At 47.3% G+C, this 22671-nt stretch overlaps 1 protein-coding gene across 2 annotated transcripts in view; it reads left to right on the top strand.

Moving 5' to 3' along the window:
• Cfap70 (cilia and flagella associated protein 70) overlaps positions 1–22671 on the top strand; it is a 60297-nt gene that overhangs the window by 20038 nt on the left and 17588 nt on the right. For both annotated transcript variants that reach the window (XM_032917473.1, XM_032917472.1), the window contains exons 9-19: positions 2205–2339; positions 5924–6091; positions 6203–6283; positions 6997–7088; positions 10444–10504; positions 10704–10898; positions 13158–13289; positions 17613–17738; positions 21078–21211; positions 21329–21444; positions 22193–22405. In XM_032917473.1, the coding sequence (XP_032773364.1) occupies positions 2205–2339; positions 5924–6091; positions 6203–6283; positions 6997–7088; positions 10444–10504; positions 10704–10898; positions 13158–13289; positions 17613–17738; positions 21078–21211; positions 21329–21444; positions 22193–22405 (1453 nt within the window). The remainder of the gene's footprint in view (positions 1–2204; positions 2340–5923; positions 6092–6202; positions 6284–6996; positions 7089–10443; positions 10505–10703; positions 10899–13157; positions 13290–17612; positions 17739–21077; positions 21212–21328; positions 21445–22192; positions 22406–22671) is intronic.

Raw genomic sequence — 22671 nt, 5'->3', positions numbered from 1 at the left:
GGTAGCAAAGCTACGGAGCCAGCCACAGGGGAATGGCTCTAAAACTATGGGGCTTCCCTTTCGGTACCATGACCTTTTAAAAGGCAGTCTACTGAGTGACCTCTACCCTCATGGAATTTATACACTGGAGTAGTAAAGACACGTACACAGGAAAAAACGATACAGGACGTGACTCCAGGTCCATGAAACCCTGTCTTTCCAGAACCGTGGTTTACCAATCACAGTAACAAGCAGTCTAGCGCATTCTGTAGGTCAAGTCTAAATTAACTAGACTGAACTACATCACCAATTTGACCTAGATAAAAAACGACTACTTCTTATGGCACCTACGGTAAGACTATAAATCATAACGGATTTTTTTCAGCCATAAAGTATAAAGTATTGTCATTTGCAGGAAAATAGATGCAGTCATGTGATACCCATTATGTCAGTCTCAAAAAGAGAAATCCACATTTCTGCCATTTGGAGTTCCTGGATTTATACAGAGACTTACAGTTATGTCTGAACATGAGATATGAAAATAGAAGCAACCAATGAGAGAACAAGAAGAACTAAGGGGCGGAGTGGAGGAGAGGGTTGGGGGGGTCATGCTCAGTGCACACACATCCACGACTGAACATACCCTTATGTAACACTGCGTTGCATACGGTGAACATATACAATGAAAATGGTTGCATTTGTTATGCTCACTTATTTATTTTCATTTTATGTGCATTGGTGTTTTGCCTGTGTGTATGTCAGATCCCCTAGGACTAGAGGTAAAGACAGTTGTGAGCAGTCATAAAAGTGCTGGGAATTGAACCCACGTCTTCTGGAAGAGCAGACAGTGCTCTTCACCCCGAGTCATCGCTCCTGTTGCTTGTTGTTTTGTTTGCTTTTGAGACAGAATCTCTCTGCATAGCCCTGGCTGTCCTGGAACTCACTGTGTAGATCAGGCTGGCTTCAAATTCACAGAGATCCTGCTGCTTCTGCCTCCAGAGTTCTGGGATTCAAGACATGTGACACCATGCCTACCCCTAAAAACCCTTTTAAATACTGGTTATGTGTATGATGTGCATGCATATATGAGTGTCTATATATGTGTGGGTGCACTGGTGCGTTGAGGCCACTGTATGTGTTCCTTGATGGCTCCCGACCTTATACGTCATAGCCAGGTCTCTTACCTTGAACACAGAACTCCCCACTTGGGCTAGTCTAGCTACTGGCCTGCTCTGGGATCTCCTGTCCCCGCCTACCCAGTGTTGGGATTCCAGTGGGTTGCGTGCGCACCATGATCAGCATTTATGGGTGTGCTGGCATCCAGATTTCCGTTCTCACACTTACGGGGCAACCACCGTGTCCTCCGAGCCATCCCCCAGAGTTTTTAAATGAGGAAAGCTCACTCTATCTAAAAAAAGAATAGTTACATCAGCATGTAACTATTTCCCTCTTTTATTATAATATATATGTTATATATATTATATAATATATATATTATATATATGTTATATATATATATATGTTAACATCCCTTAGATAGCAAAGCCACGAAATGTTATGATGGAAACAAAGGAGTTTTTCATCTTGTATCTAACTGTTATAGTAGGCAAATTTAAGGAGACCACTTTTAAGCTTAGAATTAATGTTCCCTCTAAAATTTGGTTTTCCCTTAGCGTATTTTATGGCAAAATGACATCACCATATGTTTGCTAGCAGGCATTTTATCTTTGGAGTGAGCGTTTGGATGGAATCAGGTACTGCAGGCGCTGCTGGTGAATGGAAACGCTCTTTGGAGCCTGGGTACACACAAAGGCCCTTTCTCAGCAAAGCATGCCCTATCAGCTAAGGGGATAAGACAGAACATGCTGGTCAGAAGCCACAGGAAGGCTCATGTCACAGAACTCTCTAAGATCCAGTATGAGCCAGAATGTCTGACCATCCTAAATTCTGTTACCATCTTTCTACAAATTCTCACTTTTCTCCTCAGAAGTGATACGCTGAAATGGACACTTTAGTTGGGTGTTTATAATATCAATTCAGTTGAATATACGTCGAGTTGGCTACAGCCTTAACCTCATTAGCCCTGCTAACGTGTGTTACCTTGGTGGTTGTTAAGACACACAGCTACGTGCTTAGCAGAGCTTGTTTCTAGAACAGCCTTCGATCTCAGAGTCTGAACGCCACACCATACCCCTGCGGTGACAACTCTGCTCATACTCCCTTAGATCGAAGATGAAAACCAGCTGTCCTTTCACGGCGTGGCCTACGTCAACATGGTCCCACTCCTGTATCCCGGAGTGAAGAGGATACGAGGGGCTTTTCATGTGTACCCCTACCTGGACGGGACAGTCTTCGAGAAGGTAAGAAATTGCATGAGGTGTATCATCTTGATTTATTGTCCAGGCGGTAAATATTAAGAAGTAGGCGGAGCCCGTTGTCCCGCGCTAGCCCCAGCACACGTGGCGCTGCTGGGTGTCTTTATCTCAGTGGCTCCACGCTGCCCCCAAGTACTCTCAGACCCAGGCGGTCCATACGAGCTGCTGCCACACTGGTCCCTAGAATTAGTTCTGGCATTCGTGGGGCCATATGGAACTAACCATAATTTATCTCTGATAAGTATCTCTCCTGGCAGCTCTCTGCTAGCCTGGAACTCTCTGGTTCCAGCTGCCCGGTAAAATCAGGGCTCTAGAAGTCCAGCACGGGGCTGGCCTAGCGCAGCTCCCTGCCACAGACTCTGCCCACACTCCCAACAACTGCCCCTGGTAGGTAAGATATAAACTCCCAACTACACGGTGAAATTGTGTCTCAATAAGCTGTAATTTATCAATCAGATTTATGTGTTAAAGTCTTGATCCACAATACATCCACACAATAAACTCACAACCAAATGATACAGATATAAACCATCCGCCTGGATAAGATAAATTGACCTATAGAAATCCATCCCTTAAGAAATACACATAACTACCTAGGGCCATTTAAGACCCTGGATCTGGGTCGTCCTTCTCCATTTCCATCTTGACTTCTCTCCTTCCCCTTCTCTCCCACCTTACAAAAGCTTTGTCCTCACCTTACTTTTTACTGTCTGATCGTGGGCCTGACCTAACCTGTGCCAGCCCTCACCTGTGTACAGACATCAACCTACACAGATATGCGTTTGGTTGCGTCTTTGGCACTCAGGTCTTTGGTGACGTCTAGAACCAGTTAGTATATGGCATTCACCGCAGTGTACTGTAGGGAGCGGTTTCTCTCGTTACGACTGAGAGAAGCATCTGTCTCTGGGTTGTAAACATACGTGTTCAGACGTCATTTTAGGCTACGTCAATCTAGGTCCTTTGTGACCTCCCCAGGCTCTGGTTGCTAACTGTGTTTGTAATAAAGACAGCTCAGGCTGTTCTTGAACTTGCAGCCTTTCTGCCCCTGCCTCCCAAGTGCTTGGGATTATAGGACATGCCCATGTTTTGTTTTGTTGTGACTTTGGTTTTGGTTTTGGCTTTTTGGAGGCAGAGTCCCACTGTGCCACCCTGGCTGTCTCGGAACTTGATCTATAGATCAAACTGGCTTTAAACTCTCAGAGATCCATCTGCTTTGTATCCAAACTGCTGGGACTAAAGGTGTGCATCACCATGGCAGGCCTAAGGATGGGATGATGATGATGACGACGATGGCGGTGGTGGCGGTGGTGGCGGTGGTGATGTATGACTGCTCTGTTTGCATATACACTTACGTGTGCACCTATATGCCAAAAAAGGGAATCAGATCCCTTTATAGATGGTTGTGAGCCACCATGTGGTTTCTGGGAGTTGAAGTCAGGACCTCTGGAAGAGCAGTTAACTCTGAAGCTCTTCCCCCCTGAGCCAGGTCACCAGACCCTACTTTATTGTTTGTGCTTGTGCTGCTAAGATGCCCAGAGAGTAGAGGCACTTTCAGGCAGGCCTGACAACCTGAGTGTGATCCCCAGGCCCCACAAGATAACAGGAAGCACTTCTCTTAAGAGCTGTTTGCTCACAGACACATACGCACGCACACAAATAGAATTAATACAATTAAAGTTATTCATCTTTTTATTATTTAGAACAATCTTTAAATTTAAATGTATTTGACCACATTCTCCTCCTCCCCCAAGTCCTTCCAGATCCTCTCCATGTTCCCTACCTACCCAACTTAAGTTCTTTCTCAAAAACAAAACAAAACACTGAAAGCCAAATACAACAAGAAAACAAAATAAAACAACATCCAAACAGGAAAGCAAAACAAACTCACCCAACTGCAACTAAATAAAAGCACACAAAAAACTTTGGCACCCATTGTGTGTCGGCCAACGAGTCCTGAACACGTGACCTGAGCTGGAGTGGCCGGTGTATGACAGATCAATTGCTAACACTCACTGTAGTAGCAGGTTTTCACTAAGTCATTCATTCATGAATTCATGCATGCATTCATTCATTCAAAAAAATAACAAAAGATAAAACAAAAGCTATCACATTGAAGTTGGAAGGCTAAATCAGCAGAAGGAAAAGAGCCCAAGAGAAGAAGGCACAAGAATCAGAGACTCATTCGTTCACACACTTAGGAATCCCATAAAGACACTAAACTGGAAGCCGTTGTGTACTATGTTGTGTATATGTAGAATGTATATGTACATATATGTATAGATGCACGCACTGAGGACCTGGTGCAGACCCGTGCAGTCCTGTGCATGCTGCCTCAGTCTCTGTGAGGTCACAGGAGCTTTGCCCGTGTTGCTTTAGAGGGCCCTGTTTTCTCGGCGTCCCCGTCACCTGTAGCTCTTACACACACTCTCTGCCTCCTTTTCTGCCAGGGTCCCTGAGCCCTGAGGAGAGGGAGTTGAGGAGACATCTCACTTTGGGCTGAGTGTTCCCAGGTCTCACTCTCTGTGGAATGTCTGACTGAGGGTGTCTGCATTTGTTCCCATTGCTGGAGGAGAAGGCTTCTCTGAGGAAGCTGGGCAAGGCACTGAACCATGAAGATGGCAGAATGCCCTGAGAGCCATTTATCACGTGCGTTTAGGCAGTTTTCCTTTCTGTTTTTAGATCAGTGTATTTGTTTTTACCCTGGGTCCCGGGCTATCTAGCCTCTAGCTCTTGGTCACCCAAGCAGTGTGAGTATAGGTTTTATCTCAGGGAGTGGGCCTTATACCCAATCTGATATTGATTGGTTACTCCCACAAGTTTTGTGCCAGCATCGCGCCATTGTAGATCAAAGGGGTTTGAGTTATTTTAATGGTAAATCTTTATAAGTTTGATATTTATTTGTTTGTTTATTTTTGGTTATTTTCTAGATAGGGTTTCTCTGTGTAACCTTGGCTGGCCTGGAACTTGCTCTGTAGACCAGACTGGCCTTGAACTGCCTCTGCCTTCCCAGTGCTGGGAATGAAGGTGTGGCTGATTTCTATTTTAAAAGAAGAGTCTGCTGCTCACTTGGTATGCAAATGGACGGTGGGGCTTCTATAACTATTGACAAAACAACTGTCTTTGCGATGAGTGCACAACGCATTGTTATAGTTAAATTTTCCCTCAGAAATCATGACAAAACCCGGCTGTGGTTTGAACTACACACTGAGGTTTTATCCTGAACTTTAACTTGCCTTATCCTTTCAGTTCTATTTGATGGTAGTAATTAGACAAATATCGTTTCTTTCATATAACTGAGTTACTTTGCTTGAGGTAGTTCAGAATTGTGTGTCAAAGAGGAAATCTTTCTGATGACTACAGTTAATCAAGTGCAGGTGCCAGGTCTCCTCCTACCGCCGTTAACCAACAGGGAGCCAGCTCCTTTCCAGTGCCGGCTTTCCATGCCCACGAGGGAGGGGTCCCGGAGGGTGCTCAGGTCTCTGAGGTTCTAGAATGGTCTAGAATGGTCCCGGGGAGGCTCCAATGGAGAGGCCCGCTGCCTATCACCGTGTTCGCTTGTTTCTTTGCAGACCAAGTGCTTGTTCAGCTTGTTCAGGGACACTGGGCACCATTTGGTTCACAATAACAAAGCAGGAGGACTTAACTCCCCGCTGTCCAAACCTCTCTCCAAGAATCTGAAAGAAGAGAGAACAGGGAAAGACAAGGACATAGACGGACGGCCGCGGCTGGGAGAGTTGGTAGGCTGGAGACCATCCCCGTAATCAAATTGATGTATTTTGCATCGTAATGCCCCTCCTACTGTGAAGGCCCCGGAGCAGTGCACGTTCTGACGTTTCTTTTTGTTTCAGCAAGCGCCGAGTATAAAATCGCAGAGCTCGGACACCCCTCTGGAAAGTGAAGCGCCTCTAAGCCACAATCTCGAAGGACAGGTGACTCTTCAACATTTCAGAACCTGACCTTCCTCTTCCAGACGTTGACTGAGTAACACAGCTTCCATGGAAAATGCTGTGGGTGGGACACGAGTCCCCACAAGTCCTTGCTCAAGAGTAGTAGTCTGTGGCCTTGAGCTAGCTTGTCCACAGCAAAGTGAGTCCGCACAGACTGCGGTTAAGCTCCTTTCCAGAATTAAACTGGTTTAGTTTTGTTTTCTTTTTTTTTCCAGACAAGGTTTCTCTGTGCATAGAAAAGAGGAAAGAGTGACCTGCATTTAAAATAGTTCCAAGAGAAGTGTGAACGAGTTCACCAGGCGAGCTGGTGCACACTGGGCAGGCAAGAGGACCTCTGAGTTCAAAGCCCTGGTCCACACAGAGAGTGCCAGGTCAGCCAGGGCTGTATAGTGAAACCTTGTCTCAAAAAAGAAAATAAGTAAAATTTTTAAAAAAATATGTTCAACCAGAGCCACTAGAGTAGAAATTTCCAAGAACAGCCGTGGAAACGCTTCCTTCCATGAGCTAACCACTTTTGCTACATTCCTTCAAATTATTATCCCATGTAAAATGTTTAAAATGTTTGACCACCGAGATCACACCGCATATGCGTTTACACGCGTGTTCTCACTCGGTCTGTGGTGAGTAGTACTTGATTATTAAACATGACCACCAGGGCCTTTTCGTGAGGTCAACAGGGAACCATGTCTTTACAGCAATATGTGGAGGCGGGGACCTACATCGTCCTGGAGATCCAGCTGGACAAAGCCCTGGTGCCAAAGCGGATGCCGGAGGAACTGGCCAGAAGGTGCGGGCACTCACGCCACTGCTTGTGCAGTTTAGGGGTGAGGAAGAGGCCACTCAGTTTGCCCCCACAGTGCAATTTCCCCTGTCCTAAGCAACAGGGTTTTTGTCTTCATTACAGACAGAGTTTATTCCATTATTGTTTCTTCATGGCAAATGCCATTACATTTTTTTAGTTGACATGAGCAAGAGAGTATAAAACACCCAGATCCCTACTGTCTTGTGACATTGTTTTCACTCTTTGCTGTCTGCTGAGAGCTACAAGGTGTTCTTGTATCCTTTTAAAAATCTATTTGTTTATTTCTTTTCTTAGTAGGTCTTGCTAAAGGTTTGTATTTTCTTCTCTTTTTAATTTTGTTTGTTTGTTTGGGTTTTCGAGATAAGGTTTCTTTGTGTAGGCCTGGCTGTCCTGAAACTCACTTTATAGACCAAACTGGCTTCAAACTCACAGAGTTTGCCCCTGCCTCCTGAGTCCCGGGATTAAAGGCACCACTGCCCAGCAATTTTATTTTATGAGTACTTTGCCTGTATGCATGGACAATGTGTGTATATGTTTGCATTGTAAACTAATATATGTACATGTGTGTATGGGCACACTCACTCATGTATGTGCTGTCTGTGTGTGTTTGTGCTGTATCCGTCTGTATATGCATGTGTGTATATGAACATTTCTGTATATGCGTACTCACTTGTGCATGTGTGGAGGTCAGAGGGCAGTGTGTTTGTGCTGTATCTGTCTGTATGCACATGTGTGTATATGCACATGTGTGTATATGTGTACTCACTCATGCATGTGTGGAAGTCATATTTATTGTCGTTGTTCTGCTTGTTGTGGTGGTGGTGGTGTGTGTACACTGCATGGTGCATGTGTATCAGATTACAACTCCATAGAGCTGGCACCCTTGTTCCCTTTCACACAGGCCCTGGGGAGGGAACTCAGGTTTCAGGTTTGCACTGCAAATGCCTTTATCCCGAGTCATCTCTGTGGCCCATCTTATTTTTTGTTTTTTTCACTCAACATGGAACATAACATTTTAACTAAACTGCGGGGCCCAGCTAATGCCCTGTCCCCTCCCTCTCCATGGCTACCCCTACTCTAGGAGGTGAATTGTACCCCCATACCTGGCTTTTTTATGCTTCTACATAAGAGATGGGATTCAAACTCAGATTTTCTGGTTTGCACACTGAGCCATGTCCCCAGCTCATTAATGCAGCATTATAATATGGCTAAATTAGAATGAAGGCCAACCCATGTGACCCTCTGCTCTGGAACCAGGTAAAGGTCCTCACAAAGACCTACAGTGGCCTGCACTCTGCACCTGCCTGGCTTCCCATCTTCAGTCCAACCAAACTAGTATCTTTGCTTTTCCTCACATTTAAGACTTGTTTTTTGATGATCTTGTTTGTTTTGCTTATGACCCAGGGTCTCACCACATAGACCAGGCTGACCTTGACCTCACAGAGATCCCCCCGCCTGTGCCTCCTGATTGCTGGGTTAAAGGCAAGTGCCAGCCACTAAGCTCCCATGTGCAGCAAGCTTTACACTGGCTGCTGCTTTGCCCGAAGCAACCCTAGTCTGAAAACCACGTGACTTCCCCTTCCCCTTCCCCTTCCCTTGGGCCTTTGCCCAGGTATCATCAATGAAGCCTTCCCTAGTGAAGTCTGCTCTCCTGTGCCCGACAGCCTGAGCCCCAGCGTAGCTCTGCCTCCCCACATCACTTCCTCTGGCACATGTTGTCTTAATAGGTTCCTTTCCCTACCAGAAAGTAAGCCCCGGGGAGGCGTGTGTCGTTTAGCTCCATCCCCAGGCCTCGAAAAGCTCCTGACAGACAGTAGGAATTCGCCGTATATTTTGAATGCATTAATAATAATATTTCTGGAGAGGAAGGTAGAGGGCTGACAACAAAGTTGAAAGGAGATACTTAGCTACACATCGTTCCAAGTCTTTAAAATGTTTATTATTGTCAATTAAGATCAATAATATTCAAGTTACTACTCAATTATTTAGGTCTTACCAAAGGAAAGTTGAACATGTCCAATTGAGGATCTCAAGGCCGTATAGCATTTTTGGATAGGGATCTGAATGAATAAGGGACCAGAGCTATCTGATTTATCCCTTGCAGATAGGAGAAGAGAGTTCCCTCTTCTGTTTTATTGTGCTTGGTTTGTTTTTTGATACAAGGGCTCAAGAAGCCCAACTGGCCTCAAACTTGCCATACAGATGAAGCTAACCTTAAACTCCTGGTTCTCCTGCTTCCACCTTCCAAGGGTCACGGGGGGCACAGCACCATGCCTGGACCTCCTCGTAGATTCATATAAAGTTCTCTAGAAGAACAGGCAAGGATTTGACTTGTATTGCTTTAGAGAGATGAGGCCGTAGAGATGGCTTAAGTGACAAGAGCGCTTGGCTGCTCTTCACAGGACCTGGGTTTGGTTCCCAGCAGTGCCCCCTTCTGGCCTCTTTCTGTACAGCACGTAGTGCACATTTATCAATGGAGCCAAAACACCCATACACATAGAATAAAAACAAGCAAATATTTATTTATTTATTTATTTATTTATTTATTTATTTATTTAGGAGACAGACTTTCTCTGTGTGCCCTTGACTGTCCTGGAACTCACTCTGTAAATCAGGCTGGCCTGGAACTCCCAGAGACCACAGCCTGCTTGTGCCTTCTGAATTCTGGGATTAACAGCATACACTACCACCACCTGGCTCAAACAAGCAAATCTTTTAAAAAAAAAAAAAGTGTTCTCTTAGAGCCTAATAGCATTATTGTACTTTAATAATACAGTTGTATAAATTATGATTAAGAGCATATGTTTTGGGCTAGATGAGATGGCTCAGTGGTTAAGAGCACTGACTGCTCTTCCAGAGGTCCTGAGTTCAAATCCCAGCAACCACATGGTGGCTCACAACCATCTGTAATGAGATTTGATGCCCTCTTCTGGTGTGTCTGAACACAGCTGCAGTGTACTTATATATGTTAAAAATAAATAAATCTTTAAAAAAAAAAAAAAAAGCATGCTTCATCCTAGGTGGAAAGGAAACTTAGTTTTCCAAATCCGTGTGCTTTGAGAAGCACAGATCCCCAGAAACACACAGACCCATTATTTTCTAACCCTTAGTCCAGAGTCTGTTTACCAATACTTAAAAAGAAAAGTGTGAGGACAAAGCCAGGCTCAAATCGGCACCGTCTTATATACTGTCCTAGGGTTCAGCTCCACGGTTTATGTGAGACAACTCAACTCCTTGGATCTCCTCCACACAGACTCGGGGGTGGGGGGGTGGGGATGAAAGAACACGGGCCTGCAGATAACAAAGCCTCTGTCATTTGTGTTGCCTTTTCCTGATACAGGGTCAAGGAAATGATACCCCCGAGGCCACCTCTCACCCGTCGGACAGGGGGAGCTCAGAAGGCAAGTGTTAGCGCCAGGGAGAAACTGTGGGTAACAATGCATTTGAAGGCAACACAAGCTCTTCTGTGTGGTTTCCTGAGATGTGGTGGAGTGTGTATGTGTGTGTGTGATTTCGTGGAAAAGGACAGTGTAGTGCTAACCTGGTTGAGGACTTCTAATCTGTGATCTGTTCACTGCTGGACCTTGGTTGTTCTCCCAGGCGGTGAGTGACTACCACACGCAGATCAAGAGCATCTCTAGAGCCATTCTGAATGAGTACCACCGCATGTTTGGGAAGCACCGGCCTAAAGAGGAGAGCGACATAGACAATGAGACCATGGAGGAGCAGAAATGCCAGCTCAACTATGAGCTCAATTGCTCTGGAAAGTACTTTGCTTTCAAAGAACAGCTCAAGGTGAGGCATGCATTTCTCCAGGTATCCTGTCATCCAGTGGAGCCCCTCCCCCACACACCTGCTCAGTGGCTTCTGCTCTGATTGTGCTCAGCTTGGTGCTGTGGGACGGAATGTCAGAAACCCACCCACTCTGCAGTCTCGGGATGCTGTGGGTTTATCTCAAATGAGAGCCCGTGAGACCCAGTCCTCACTTGAGGCTGGGCTGGACTTGAGAGCAAGCTGCATACCCTCCGCTTACAGGAAGTTTGCTCTTGACCCTGTAACTGACTCTCCGTCTCTCTCTTAGGCCTCTTTGTCTGCAGAATAAGAGCCAAGAGCTGGTGCTGCACACCCGTAATCCCAGCTCAGCAGGTGAAGAATCAGGAGTTCAAGGCCAGCCTTGGCTACAGAACAAGTCTGAGGCTAGCCTGGGCTCTAGGCTATGATGAGAACAAAAACAAACAAAAAACTGTAGTCTTTTAAAATAGTAATGGCTAGTATTTATGTTCAGAACACTTTTTTAGTTTTGGAGATGAGTTATTTTTGAGCAATAAGAGATAATATTATCACATGGGATTATCATGAGAATTAGTATGATGAAGATGTTTAGTGAGGGAAAAGAGGAACAGCAGCTGCCAGGCCGTACCAGCATGCTGAGTTTATATATTATTCTGCCTGCATTTGTGGTCTGTGTTCTAAGATCCCCAGTAGATGTTCAGAATGGTGAATGAGGAGCGAGAGATAGCTCAGCAGGTGAGAACACGGCCGTTCTTCCAGAGGACTGGGCTTGGTTTCCAGAACCCTCATGGAAGCTTGCAGCCATCTGTAACTACAGTCTCAGGGAGTCCGATATCTCCTCTGGCCGCTCTGGGCATCAGCACACATGTGCACACACACATATGCAGGCAAAACGTAAAAGAGAACTAGCTAACTGCTTACAGCCGTGGGTGACATTGAACCTTACCTGTCTCCTCTGTGTAGGCCTATAATTTTTTCGCTTTATGGCTTCTCTTTGGAGTATCATGCATTGCCAGTGCTCTGGAGCTTTTTCCTGCTCAGTAGGGACTGTGGAACACACATGCTCTGGTACCTTGCTGTCAGCCTGATAACTACATGTCTACAGAGTGCTCAGCGCTCCGCGTCCTGTACGTGTGAACTGCTAAGCACACGGAGACTTCTACATCTGATCATTCCTTTCTGGAATCTTCCATTTGTCTTCATCTTGGAATTGACCATGGGTGATGGACTGCAGCTGCAGCGAGACTACTGTAGTTGTGCAATTTTGCTCTGTAGACAAAGTCTAGCTGTACAACCTTGGCTGTCTTGAATTACCGTCTCTCCTGGCCTTGCGCTCCTGATGCTGGCTTTATGGGCATAGCCACTGCAGTTTTATGTAATTCCTCTGCTTTCTTTGTTCAGCTTCTGAGTATGATGGCAACACTGGAACTACGTGTGCCAAACTTAACAAAGAAAGAAACTGGGTACCAAAATAGAATACATGATGCTGGCTGGCGGTGAGGCACGCTTGTAATCCCAGCTCTTGAGGGCAGAGGCAGGAGCATTTTGTGAGTTTGAGGCCAGCCTGGTCTACAGAGGGAAATTCAGGACAGCCAGAGCCAGAGCCAGAGCCAGGACAGAGAGAAAGAGAGAGAGAGAGAGAGAGAGAGAGAGAGAGAGAGAGAGAGAGAGAGAGAGAGCGAGCTTGTCTGCCCCCCCAAAAAAAAAAAAACAAAACACAAAAGAGCCACACAAGCCAGGGGCATATTAAGTGGTGCAGTGACGGTGTTTAAACCAGAATCCCATGGTCTAGCCTCTCAGACCTTTCTCCATGACACCGCGTAGGCGCTGGGAAAGACAGAACTCTCAAACTTACTCTCAAGGTTATTTGAGCTCCATGACCCACTCCACACGGTGTGGACACTGCCTTTCCCCTGTTGTGATGGTGCAAGATCTAGAGAGGAATCTCTTACAGCCCGGGCTCGGGGTGCTTGTTCTTAAATCTAGCGCTTGGGAGACAGAGGCAGGAGATGTGCGTTGAAGAGCACCACGGGCTACAAAGTGTGTCCGGGCCAGCCTGGGCTACATAGTGAGACAGCCTTTAAATATGTAAATCCATCCAGAACCTGTTGACTGGAGAGCTGTTAGTGCACTGATGGCCTCCCAGTTAACCGGGAAGTAACTGACTTGAGGCTCTGGTGAACCCGGAATCGGAATCCCTGGAGAGCTGGGCGTCAGTAACTGCTGAACCTCCCGTCAGAAGGGGCTGTGTGTGTCTTGCAGCACGCTGTGGTGAAGATCGTGAGAGAGAAATACTTGAAGACAACAGCGTTCGAGAGCCAGGAGGAACTGCAGACGTTCATCAGTGAACTTTATGTGTTCCTGGTAGATCAGATGCATGTGGCCCTGAACCAGGTGAGTGCTCACAACCGAGAGCCGCCCCGAGGCAGCAGTGCTCCTTCAGTCAACAAATGCGGGTGGAGTGCTCTGCTCTGTACAGGGTACTACAGTCCATGTGGAGGGGAAGAGACATGCTTCCCCAGTTTCCTAGAAAAAGTCGTTCTCCTGCTTTAAAACAGTGTGACATGGGCTGGGACTAAAGACATGACTCAGTGGTTACGAGGACTGGTCGCTGTTCCAGAGGACGTGAGTTTGATCCCAGCCACCACGTGGTGGCTCATGACTGTCTGTACCCTCATCTGGCCTCAGACAAGACATGCATGCATTAACACACACACACACACACACGCCCACGCACACACACACGTAGAATAAAAGATTTCAGTGTGATAGATTTGTTAAAAAGCTATGGAAGTCATGAAATGAAACATTATTTTCTGAATGCACAAGTCTCTATTTTTCTTTAGGATAATAAAAATAAGGGCAAATGATATCTTTGGATATTTGAAAAGGCATGTTTGAACTGCTACTGTAAAGAGGATGGTAGTGATTAAAATATGCCTTTAAATTTTTAAATTACATTTTCATTAATTTCTTGTATGTATGTGCCACAGTGCATTTGTCAGGGTCCCTCCCTCCCCAGGACCTGATTTGAGTCATTAGCATTGGCAGCAGATTCCGCTACCCACTGAGCTACCTGGCCAGCTCAGAACTTGCATTTTAGGGACTGCTGATCACTTCGTACCCATGAGTCTGTGCCTGTTTGCACACTTGCGTCTTGCCTGCTTTTCTGCATTCAGGCTTGCAGTCAGTTGTTCCTTGGTGTGACAAAAGCACATCTCTGAGCAGCCAAGCCACCTCATGGCCTCTGTCTGTCCTCTTCTCTTTCTTCACTGCAGTCTTTTTCTCTGGACCTTTCCTTACATGCTTCCGTCTTCTCGGAATAGGTAAGACTGGAGAGCACAGTGCTGTAGGATTAGAAGGACAGCCCTGCTTGGACGTGGGCGTGGGTGGCATGTAAGATTTGTTTGGAAAGCTCTTGACAATTTACATGCAATGGGAATTGTTTGCGTGCCACCTTCCGTCCCCCGGGAACATTTGCTAGTAGAGGAATCAGGCCCGAGACACAAGTGAGGTAGATACTTTGATAGAGACACGGCTCTACCGGTGCAGGCCAGAGCTTTGTGCAACGCTGGGACCTTTCAGGGAAGGCTTCATAAAGGAGCTGGGCTTTCAACACTGCAAACATCTCCAGGCGGATGTTTCTGGGCATTGAGTCACCAGGCACATCACAAGGCTTAGGAGCTCAAGAATGTGACACGTACATTTCTGTATAGGCCACGGAGTTCAGGAGCAGAGGCTGACGTTGTCTAGGGTCGGAGAATCAGGACTTGAAGCTCGGGGTCCATTCCTGATGAGAGGCTTTGAGAGGGTGGAGGAGAGGCCTTGAATGCTTCACAAATCAAAATTCCAGGGTCAGAGGAATGGCTAAGCAACTGTCGAGAGTGCTGGATGCTCTCGCAGAGGACCTGGCTTCACTTCCTAGCACCTACATGGTGGGTGACATCCACTGATAATTCCAGTTCCAGATGAATCTGATGCCCTCTTCTGGTATCCATGGGTACCAGGCACACACGTGGTACCTAGATATTAGCAGGCAAAAAACGCCCATACAGGGGTTGGGGATTTAGCTCAGTGGTAGAGCGCTTGCCTAGGAAGCGCAAGGCCCTGGGTTCGGTCCCCAGCTCCGAAAAAAAAAAGAAAAAAAAAAAACACCCATACACATAAACTATTCTTTTAATTTAAAGCTTCCCCCGTTAACAGGAGTTAATTCAATCACTCATACCGGGATACAGTTTGATTAGATTAATATTTTTACAGAAAAGCACTCTCATAGCAGTTACAGAAGCTGGATTTGAGGTGGCTCTGGTGATATTGTCTGGTTATTACATACTCAGGGAAGAAGAGCCAAGGATTGTTTTTTAAAGGATTTATGTTCATTTTATATACGTAGGTGTCTTACCTGCACATATGTATGTATACTACGTGCATGCAGTGCCCACGGAAGCCAAAAGGGGGCGTCTGGTCCCCTGAAACTGCACTGCGGTGGTTGTAAGCTGCAGCCATGTGGGTGCTGGGAACTGGGCCCAAGTCCTTTGTTAGAACAGCCAGTGCTCTTGACCTCAGAGCCATCTCTCCAGCCCTGAGTCAAATGTTCCTAATCTCAGGGCTTGGTGACTGAGCCATTGGTGGCCAAGGAACAGAGCATGAATAGATGGTATGGGGAGTGACCCTGGGTTTATTTTGAACATTAGCATTGGTGGGTCTTAAGAGAGAGCAGTCTGAGGTAGAGATTTGAGGAGCTGTGTGGCCAGAAATGCAGCAGCCTGAAAAAATGATGAGGAAAGAACGTGGCCGCAGGCAGTAGACACCTAGGAAGTATCGGCGAAGGAGTGGGTGAGCGGAAGAGATGACAAGGACAACCAATGAAACTGTTTAGGAAGTGGGAGTGTGGGGTTGCCAGAGCCAAGGAGAAAAAATTACAGAGGAAATAGATGTACATTGTCCAGTGCTTAGGGATTCAAGAAAAATACATCTGGGGAATTTGTTGTATCTGACAATAAGGAGATTATTGTCAAACTTTCCCTGGGAACTTTCATTTACACTGAAGATTCAAACTAAAAGTAATCAAGGAGTAAGTGTGCTGACAGGCGATAATATGCATTCACGAAGTGGGACAAAGGAGCGTAGAGTCTGGAAATTAGATTAGGCTGCCCTCTTTAAGGCCAGCATGCCGGGTGGGTTTTGATAAATGAAGTGGGCAAAGTGGAGAAGTGGAAACCAAGTGAAGGACTGGGTGTGGTGACTCTGGCACTCCTGAGGCTGAGTGAAGCAGGGGGATAGCCATGAGTGGAGGCCAGCTTAGGCTTCAATAGTGAGTTCCAGGCTTTCCTGGGCTGCATTGTTCTTTTCAGACTATCACAGGCAAGAGTGTGAGAGCCTGTCTCAAAGGAAGCAAACAAGAACTATTGCTGTAAAATTATAAAAAAGAAAATGTTGTCCTTTATCCCCCACTAGATCTGGCACTGCAGTGCCCCAAGATATCTGCTGGACATCTCAATTTCAGTCAGCAAAGCATCTCACCCTCTCTGCTCCATCCATATCACACTGCCCAAGGCCCCTCTACCTATCCAGTTCCCAAGGCAGGTTTCCATGTTATAAACACACATCCCAACTCCATGGCAGCCCCAACCAGCCACCGCACACTTTCTTACACTTAAATCTGCACAAGAACACACAACACAATAACCTCTGATCCAATTGATAAGATATAATTGCCCACCTAGACATACAAAGCCCTGTACACATCCATCCCTTAAGAACATCCATAACAACCTGTAAGGTACAGCGTGGAATCTTAACGTCAGCTTCCATGTTGTCCCACCTCGGCTTCTCTCCTTCCTCTCCTCTCCTGTTCCTGTCTCCTCCTCTTCCTTCAAACTTTTCTCCTGCCCATCTTCCCTTCTCCTCCAGTGACAGGACTCCTTCTGTCTTGTATCTGCCTCACCTGTGACATCATCCCACACAGAACATTAAGCAAAGGGAGGAAAGTACAGTCAGCGAGCCCTAGACAGATAACCAAGGGAACCCAGGCTTGAGATGGAAGGGTTAGCCTCAAAAAGAAGGAAACTTTGCACGACCCTTCATCTGAGATCACAAGGACAGAGCACAGGGAGAAGCAGCTTAGATGGAGAGTTAACAGCTGAGGAGTTAGCAGCTAGAGAGACGGCTCAGCAGTTAAGACCACTGAATATTTTTTTCCGAGGACCTGGGTTCCATTCCCAGCACCCATGTGGCAGCTCACAAGTGTCCCTAACCCTCACACAGACGAGTGTGCAGGCAAAACACCAATACACACAAAAAATTTTTAATTTATAAAAAAGAAAATAGTTTATAAAAAAAGTTGAAGGTTTAGACTGGGAACCTAGCTCAGAGCATTTCCCAGGCATATGCAAGGCCCTAGGTTCAGTCTCCAGCACATTCGAGAAATTAAGGGTTGCTTGCCCAGTACCTCTCTTTGTTCCTTTGGACAATGTTTCACATAATCTAGGCTAGCCCTGAACTTGCTATGTAGCCAAGGATGGCCTTGAATAGACCCTCCTCCACCTCCCAGTGCCTACTGTAGTTACCCTTTCTATTACCTCGGTGAAAGAAATTGGTATTGAAACTATGTTTATGTTTCATTAATATTATGACTGCATCTCATATCCAGTTTATTCTTGTACACATCTCCACCTGTAACTCTTTATGTTGTTTGTTTACGATCTCAATGACAAGGCCATGCCAGAAGACGTCCCAAGCAGCACCTCAACGATTCAGACGAGCAGTGAGCAGCTTCGGCTCTTCGCGTTCGAGGCGGAAGTCGACGAGAAGTTTGAAATGGCAGCAGTGTATTATGAAGAGGTGACCAGGCTTCTCCGTGACTGTTGTGACTATCTGTGGATGTGTGTAAAATCGTAGGTTTTTGTTTGTCGGTTTATAGAGTTGCTTAGTTTATAGAGTTGGTCTTAGTTTTTTGAGACAGGGTTTCTCTGTGTAGCCCTGGCTGTCCTGGAACCTGTAGACCAGGCTGGCCTGGATCTCAGAGATCTGCCTGCCTCTGCCTCCTGAGTGTTGCATTTAAAGGTATATGTCACCACCACCCAGTACATTGTAGTTTTTTATTAAATATAAATTCCATCAGTCAAACTATAGACACAGATGAGTAGGACAGAAAGAGAGAGCCCAAAACTATGCCCATATGAAAGAGATCATTTGATTTTTGGTTTTGGTTTTGTTATTTGTTTATCTTTTTCTTTTCTGGAGACAGGGTCTTGTATATCCCAGGCTGACCTTAAAATTCTTATATAGCCAAGGGTGGACTTGCACTTCTCCCTCTACCTCTGATGTCAGGATCATAGCCGCACCCACAGCACTCCCAGTTCATGGAGTACTGGGATCCAGCCGGAGGCCTTGAGCATGCAAGGCACGCACGGACTCTACAAAACCAAGTCTATGTCCAGCCCAGACATTGGGATTCGGAGATGAGTTGTTTCCCTGTATCTCAAGCTGGCCTATGAGACCTTCCTGTTTCAGCTTTCTACAACTAGAGAAAAAAGCCATGTGTTCAACAGGTCACTTGACTTTTTTTTAAATTGGTTTTTATTTTATGTGTATAAAGTGTTTTTCTCCGTGTGAGCATGCGCACCAGGTGCATGCCTGCTGTCCGCGCAGGTCGGAAAAGAGCGTCAGAGCTCCTAGTACTGGCGTCACAAACAGTCACAAGCCACCACATGGGTGGTGTGAGCCAAGCCTATGTGGCAGGCTCTCTCCTGTGAGCCCATAGCCGACCAATCTGGCAAGTCTAGCTGGGGCACACGGAGATTTCAGACAGGCCGAGACACCTTCCTGGCTTTTCCTTGGGTGCCAGGGATCCAAGCTCTGCTCCTCATGTTTGCTTAAGTGCCATCTCTCCAGCACCCAGGGCATCAGACCTTTGATGAAGTTGTAGAGTAAACCCAATGGATAAATGCGTTGTTTCAACCAATAGTACTAGAACAGCTGGTAATCCACATGCAAATGAGGGGCCTCGGCCTGACTGTGAACATTTGCTAGTCAAGGTGAATGGATAACAAATCTTAAGGTAAAATAGGGAACTTTCAGAGGAAACAGCTCTGACCCAAGGAAAGAAGGTGACTGGGAGAAATGATGCCGGCCATTCCAGCATCAGAGAGCAGAGGCAGGAAAACTGCCACAAACTGGAAGCCAGCTCCGGCTACTCAAGTTCCAGGCTCGTCAGGGCTGTGAGAGCACAGAGTAGGAGGGATTATTCGTAGAACATATACTTTTCAAGCAACTTGTATCCAGAATTTAAGACTCAAAATGCAGCCAGGATGAGTGCACACCCCTTTAATCCCAGCACTCAGGAGGCAGAGGCAGGCGGATCTCTGAGTTGGAGGCCAGCCTGGTGTACAGCGAGTTTCAGGACAGCCAGAGCTACACGGTGACACCCTGTCGTGGAAAAGCCAAGCCAAACTAAAAGACTCAGTGCAGCACTTTACTGTTTAGCCTCTGCTTCCCGCTGCTTTAACGTTTAATTATGTTGGTTATACCTCAGAGTGGGACTGCTGGCTGTGTAGGGCTGTTGCGTTTAGCGTCTGCTCCACCACAGGGCTCAGCTGCTCCGGGAGGCAGGGCGAGGGGAGTGACTGCGCTTACTCCACACCGCTGCAGTGGGCGAGGAAGCCCCGGGACAGCACTTGGGGTGTGTGTGTGGGGTGGGGGGGAGCGCAGTCTGTGGCGTGAGGCAGCTGGAGCTGGCTCGGGGGTCCCCAGGCCTGCGACAAGGCTGGGGTTGTCTGGTTCTCAGGTGCTTGGGCACCCAGGCTCTGCTGGACGCCATGGAACAGCTAAGGACAGAGTGGGGCCCACGGGTGGATCTATCCCAGGGTGGAGGGTTGGGGGAGACTCTGTCTGGTCCCATGAGGAGAGTCTCTGGCTTGATGGCTACAGGCTTGGCTGGCAGCTGGTTGTGGCTGGGAGTGCAGAGAGGTCTTCTATGGGAGACTAGACAGTGGCTCTGTAGGCAAAGGCCTTTTCTGTGGCTCCCCAGGGCAGATCCCGAAGAGAAGAGGCAGCCTGTGGTTTCCAGGTGTTTATTGTCATGGCGAAAGTGGATGAGCATACCCCACTTCTCAAAGTGGGCCTGAGGTTAAATACCTCGTGCAGGGAGGAGGTCTGGGAAGGAAAGGTGATTGACTAAGCCCTTCAGGCCTTTAGGTACCTCATTGAAAAGGAGATCTGTCTTGAGTCTGTGTGACCTGTGGTCACCTTCTCTACCTGTGAAGGGGCTTGGGGCGTTGCCCTTACGTGACTGACGGCCGCAAATCTACAAGGGAGCTGCAGCGAGTGACGGGGGGGGGCTGGTCCCAACAGGCGAAACATCTACCGTCCCTGCAGGGTCTCCGGAGGGGGCGCGGCGGGAGGGGGGTTGAGCCTTAGCTCAGCTGGGAACCGGGCTGCCTTTCCTGGTCCCACAGATTGTATAGTGACGCTGTTTACCTTTGTAAGGATTTCTGCTGGGATGCTGACAGGGATTGCCCTGTGTGTAGGTTACTCTGGGCAGCATTGAGATCTTTAACAACACTGGATCTTCCATCCTGACCTGAACTGGGCTATCTCTCCATTTATTCATGTTTTCTTTAATTTCTTTCCTCTTTTTCTTTTCCTTTTTTTGGAGGGGGCTGGCTTTTGGGTTTGGGAGACAGGGTTTCTCTGTGTAGCTCTGGCTGTCCTGGAACTCACTCTGTAGACCGCCTAGGCTGGCCTCGAACTCACAGAGATCTGCCTGCCTCCGCCTCTCAAATCCTGGGATTAAAGGCGTGAGCTACTATACCTGGGTAATCTCTGTAAGCCACGTGTGTAGTTGTCCAGAGGATCTATGGATGAGTGTGTGCGCTTGCCGTCTCAGGGTTATGATCGCAGTCATTGCCTATGGCTGCTGCGATAGAGCCCTTCCTTCCTAAGGTAGTGACTGGGTTTAAGAATAAAGTTCTTGGGGATTCTATCTTTAAGTCATGTCAGCGATTCTGTTCGCAAAGCCAGAGCAGTGCGGTAGGCACCTGGGTCCTGTGGAAGCAAAGGAAGAGTGGTGTTTTTGGCTGTCACAGAAAGTCCGGTACCTACGGAAGATTTATTGTTATCTGACAGAGAAGGGTGCAGTGCAGCAGTAACCCTGGCCCTCCCCATGCTGTGTGTATTTAGAGGTTGGTTCGGGAGCCCCAGAACCTGGAAAACTGGCTGGATTATGGTTCTTTCTGCCTCCTCACTGAGGACAACATCAAAGCACAGGAGTGCTTCCGGAAAGCCCTTTCTCTGAATGAGAGTCACATTCACAGGTAGGGGAGGAGAGATGGGTGAGGTGCAGTGGATGAGCTGTACCTCAGCTTGTCTTTGTTCCATTGGAGCGACCTGGGACCAGACTGCTAACCGTGTGAGTGGGTCTCTCTTCCCAGCCTGTTGCTGTGCGGTGTCCTGGCTGTCTTGTTGGAGAACTATGAGCAAGCAGAGATCTACTTTGAGGATGCTACATGCTTGGAACCTACCAATGTTGTTGCCTGGACTTTACTCGGTATGCTGTTTCCCTGGGTGTAAATGTGGGTGTGGGTGTGGTGTGGGTGTGGGTGGATGTGGATGTGCTGTGGGTGTGGTGTGGGTGGGGTGTGGGTGTGGGTGGGTGTGGGTGTGGGTGTGGTGTGGGTGGGATGTGGGTGTGGATATGGATGTGGTGTGGCTGTGGGTGTGGATGTGGTGTGGGTGTGGGTGGATGTGGATGTGCTGTGGGTGTGCTGTGGGTGTGGTGTGGGTGTGGGTGTGGTGTGGGTGTGGATGTGGTGTGGGTGTGGTGTGGGTGTGGATGTAGGATTTGGTGTGGGTGTGGGTGGGGTGTGGTGTGGGTGTGGATGTGGGTTTGGTGTGGATATGGATGTGGTGTGGGTGTGGATGTGGTGTGGGTGTGGATGTGATTTGGTGTCGTGGATGTGGATGTGGTGTGGATGTGGGTGTGGGTGTGGTGTGGGTGTGGTGTGGATGTGGGTGTGGTGTGGATGTGGGTGTGGTGTGGTGTGGATGATGTGGGTATGGGTGATGTGGATGATATGGGTGTGGGTGATGTGGATGATGTGGGTGTGGTGTGGGTGTGGGTGTGGGCTGGGGAAAACCCCATCAAGAGATTCTCTTTTTCCTGTTTAGTGACATCCTCTCTGGTTTTTAAACTTGAGTAGAGCAAACGTGGCAGAGAGAAGTCAAATATACCCATCCTTCATCTGTGACGGTGGAAGTCAGCTGTTTAGTTTATCTCGGCTTCTGTATTTCCTCAGGACTGTTCTACGAGATTCAGAATAACGACATTCGGATGGAAATGGCGTTCCACGAGGCCTTCAAACAGCTCCAGGCACGAACCCTGCAGACGAAGCTGAAGAGCACGGCTACCATCCAGAACACTGAGGAAGGAGTGAAGACAGAGCCCAGCTTTGGCCCTTGGGGGATCACACAGGAGTCCTCCACAGCCATCAAGTCAGAAGGCCAAACAGGTGGGCGTGGCCTGTGGAGACAGGCGTGGTCTAAGGGGTGGGACCAGAGACATACAGAGAAGGCACTAAGACAGTATTCAGCAAATACTGAAACCTTTAGCTATTTCAGCAACCTCAGGAGAAATACTGTTTTTAGACCTGTCGCCTGGGCCTGGTCTGAAGTGTCTGTTGTGATTTCATGTCATAGAGAATTTACTCCCTTCGTAAGTATTCCTTAAAAACAGTTATTGTTCTGAGCACTTTAAAACGTGTCTCTTCTCTCCTTT

The sequence above is a fragment of the Rattus rattus genome, chromosome 12, assembly GCF_011064425.1.
Source record: "Rattus rattus isolate New Zealand chromosome 12, Rrattus_CSIRO_v1, whole genome shotgun sequence".
NCBI classification, from domain to species: domain Eukaryota; kingdom Metazoa; phylum Chordata; class Mammalia; order Rodentia; family Muridae; genus Rattus; species Rattus rattus.
The sequence above is the reverse complement of the archived record's forward strand: the minus strand, read 5'-3'. Positions and strand labels throughout refer to the sequence as shown.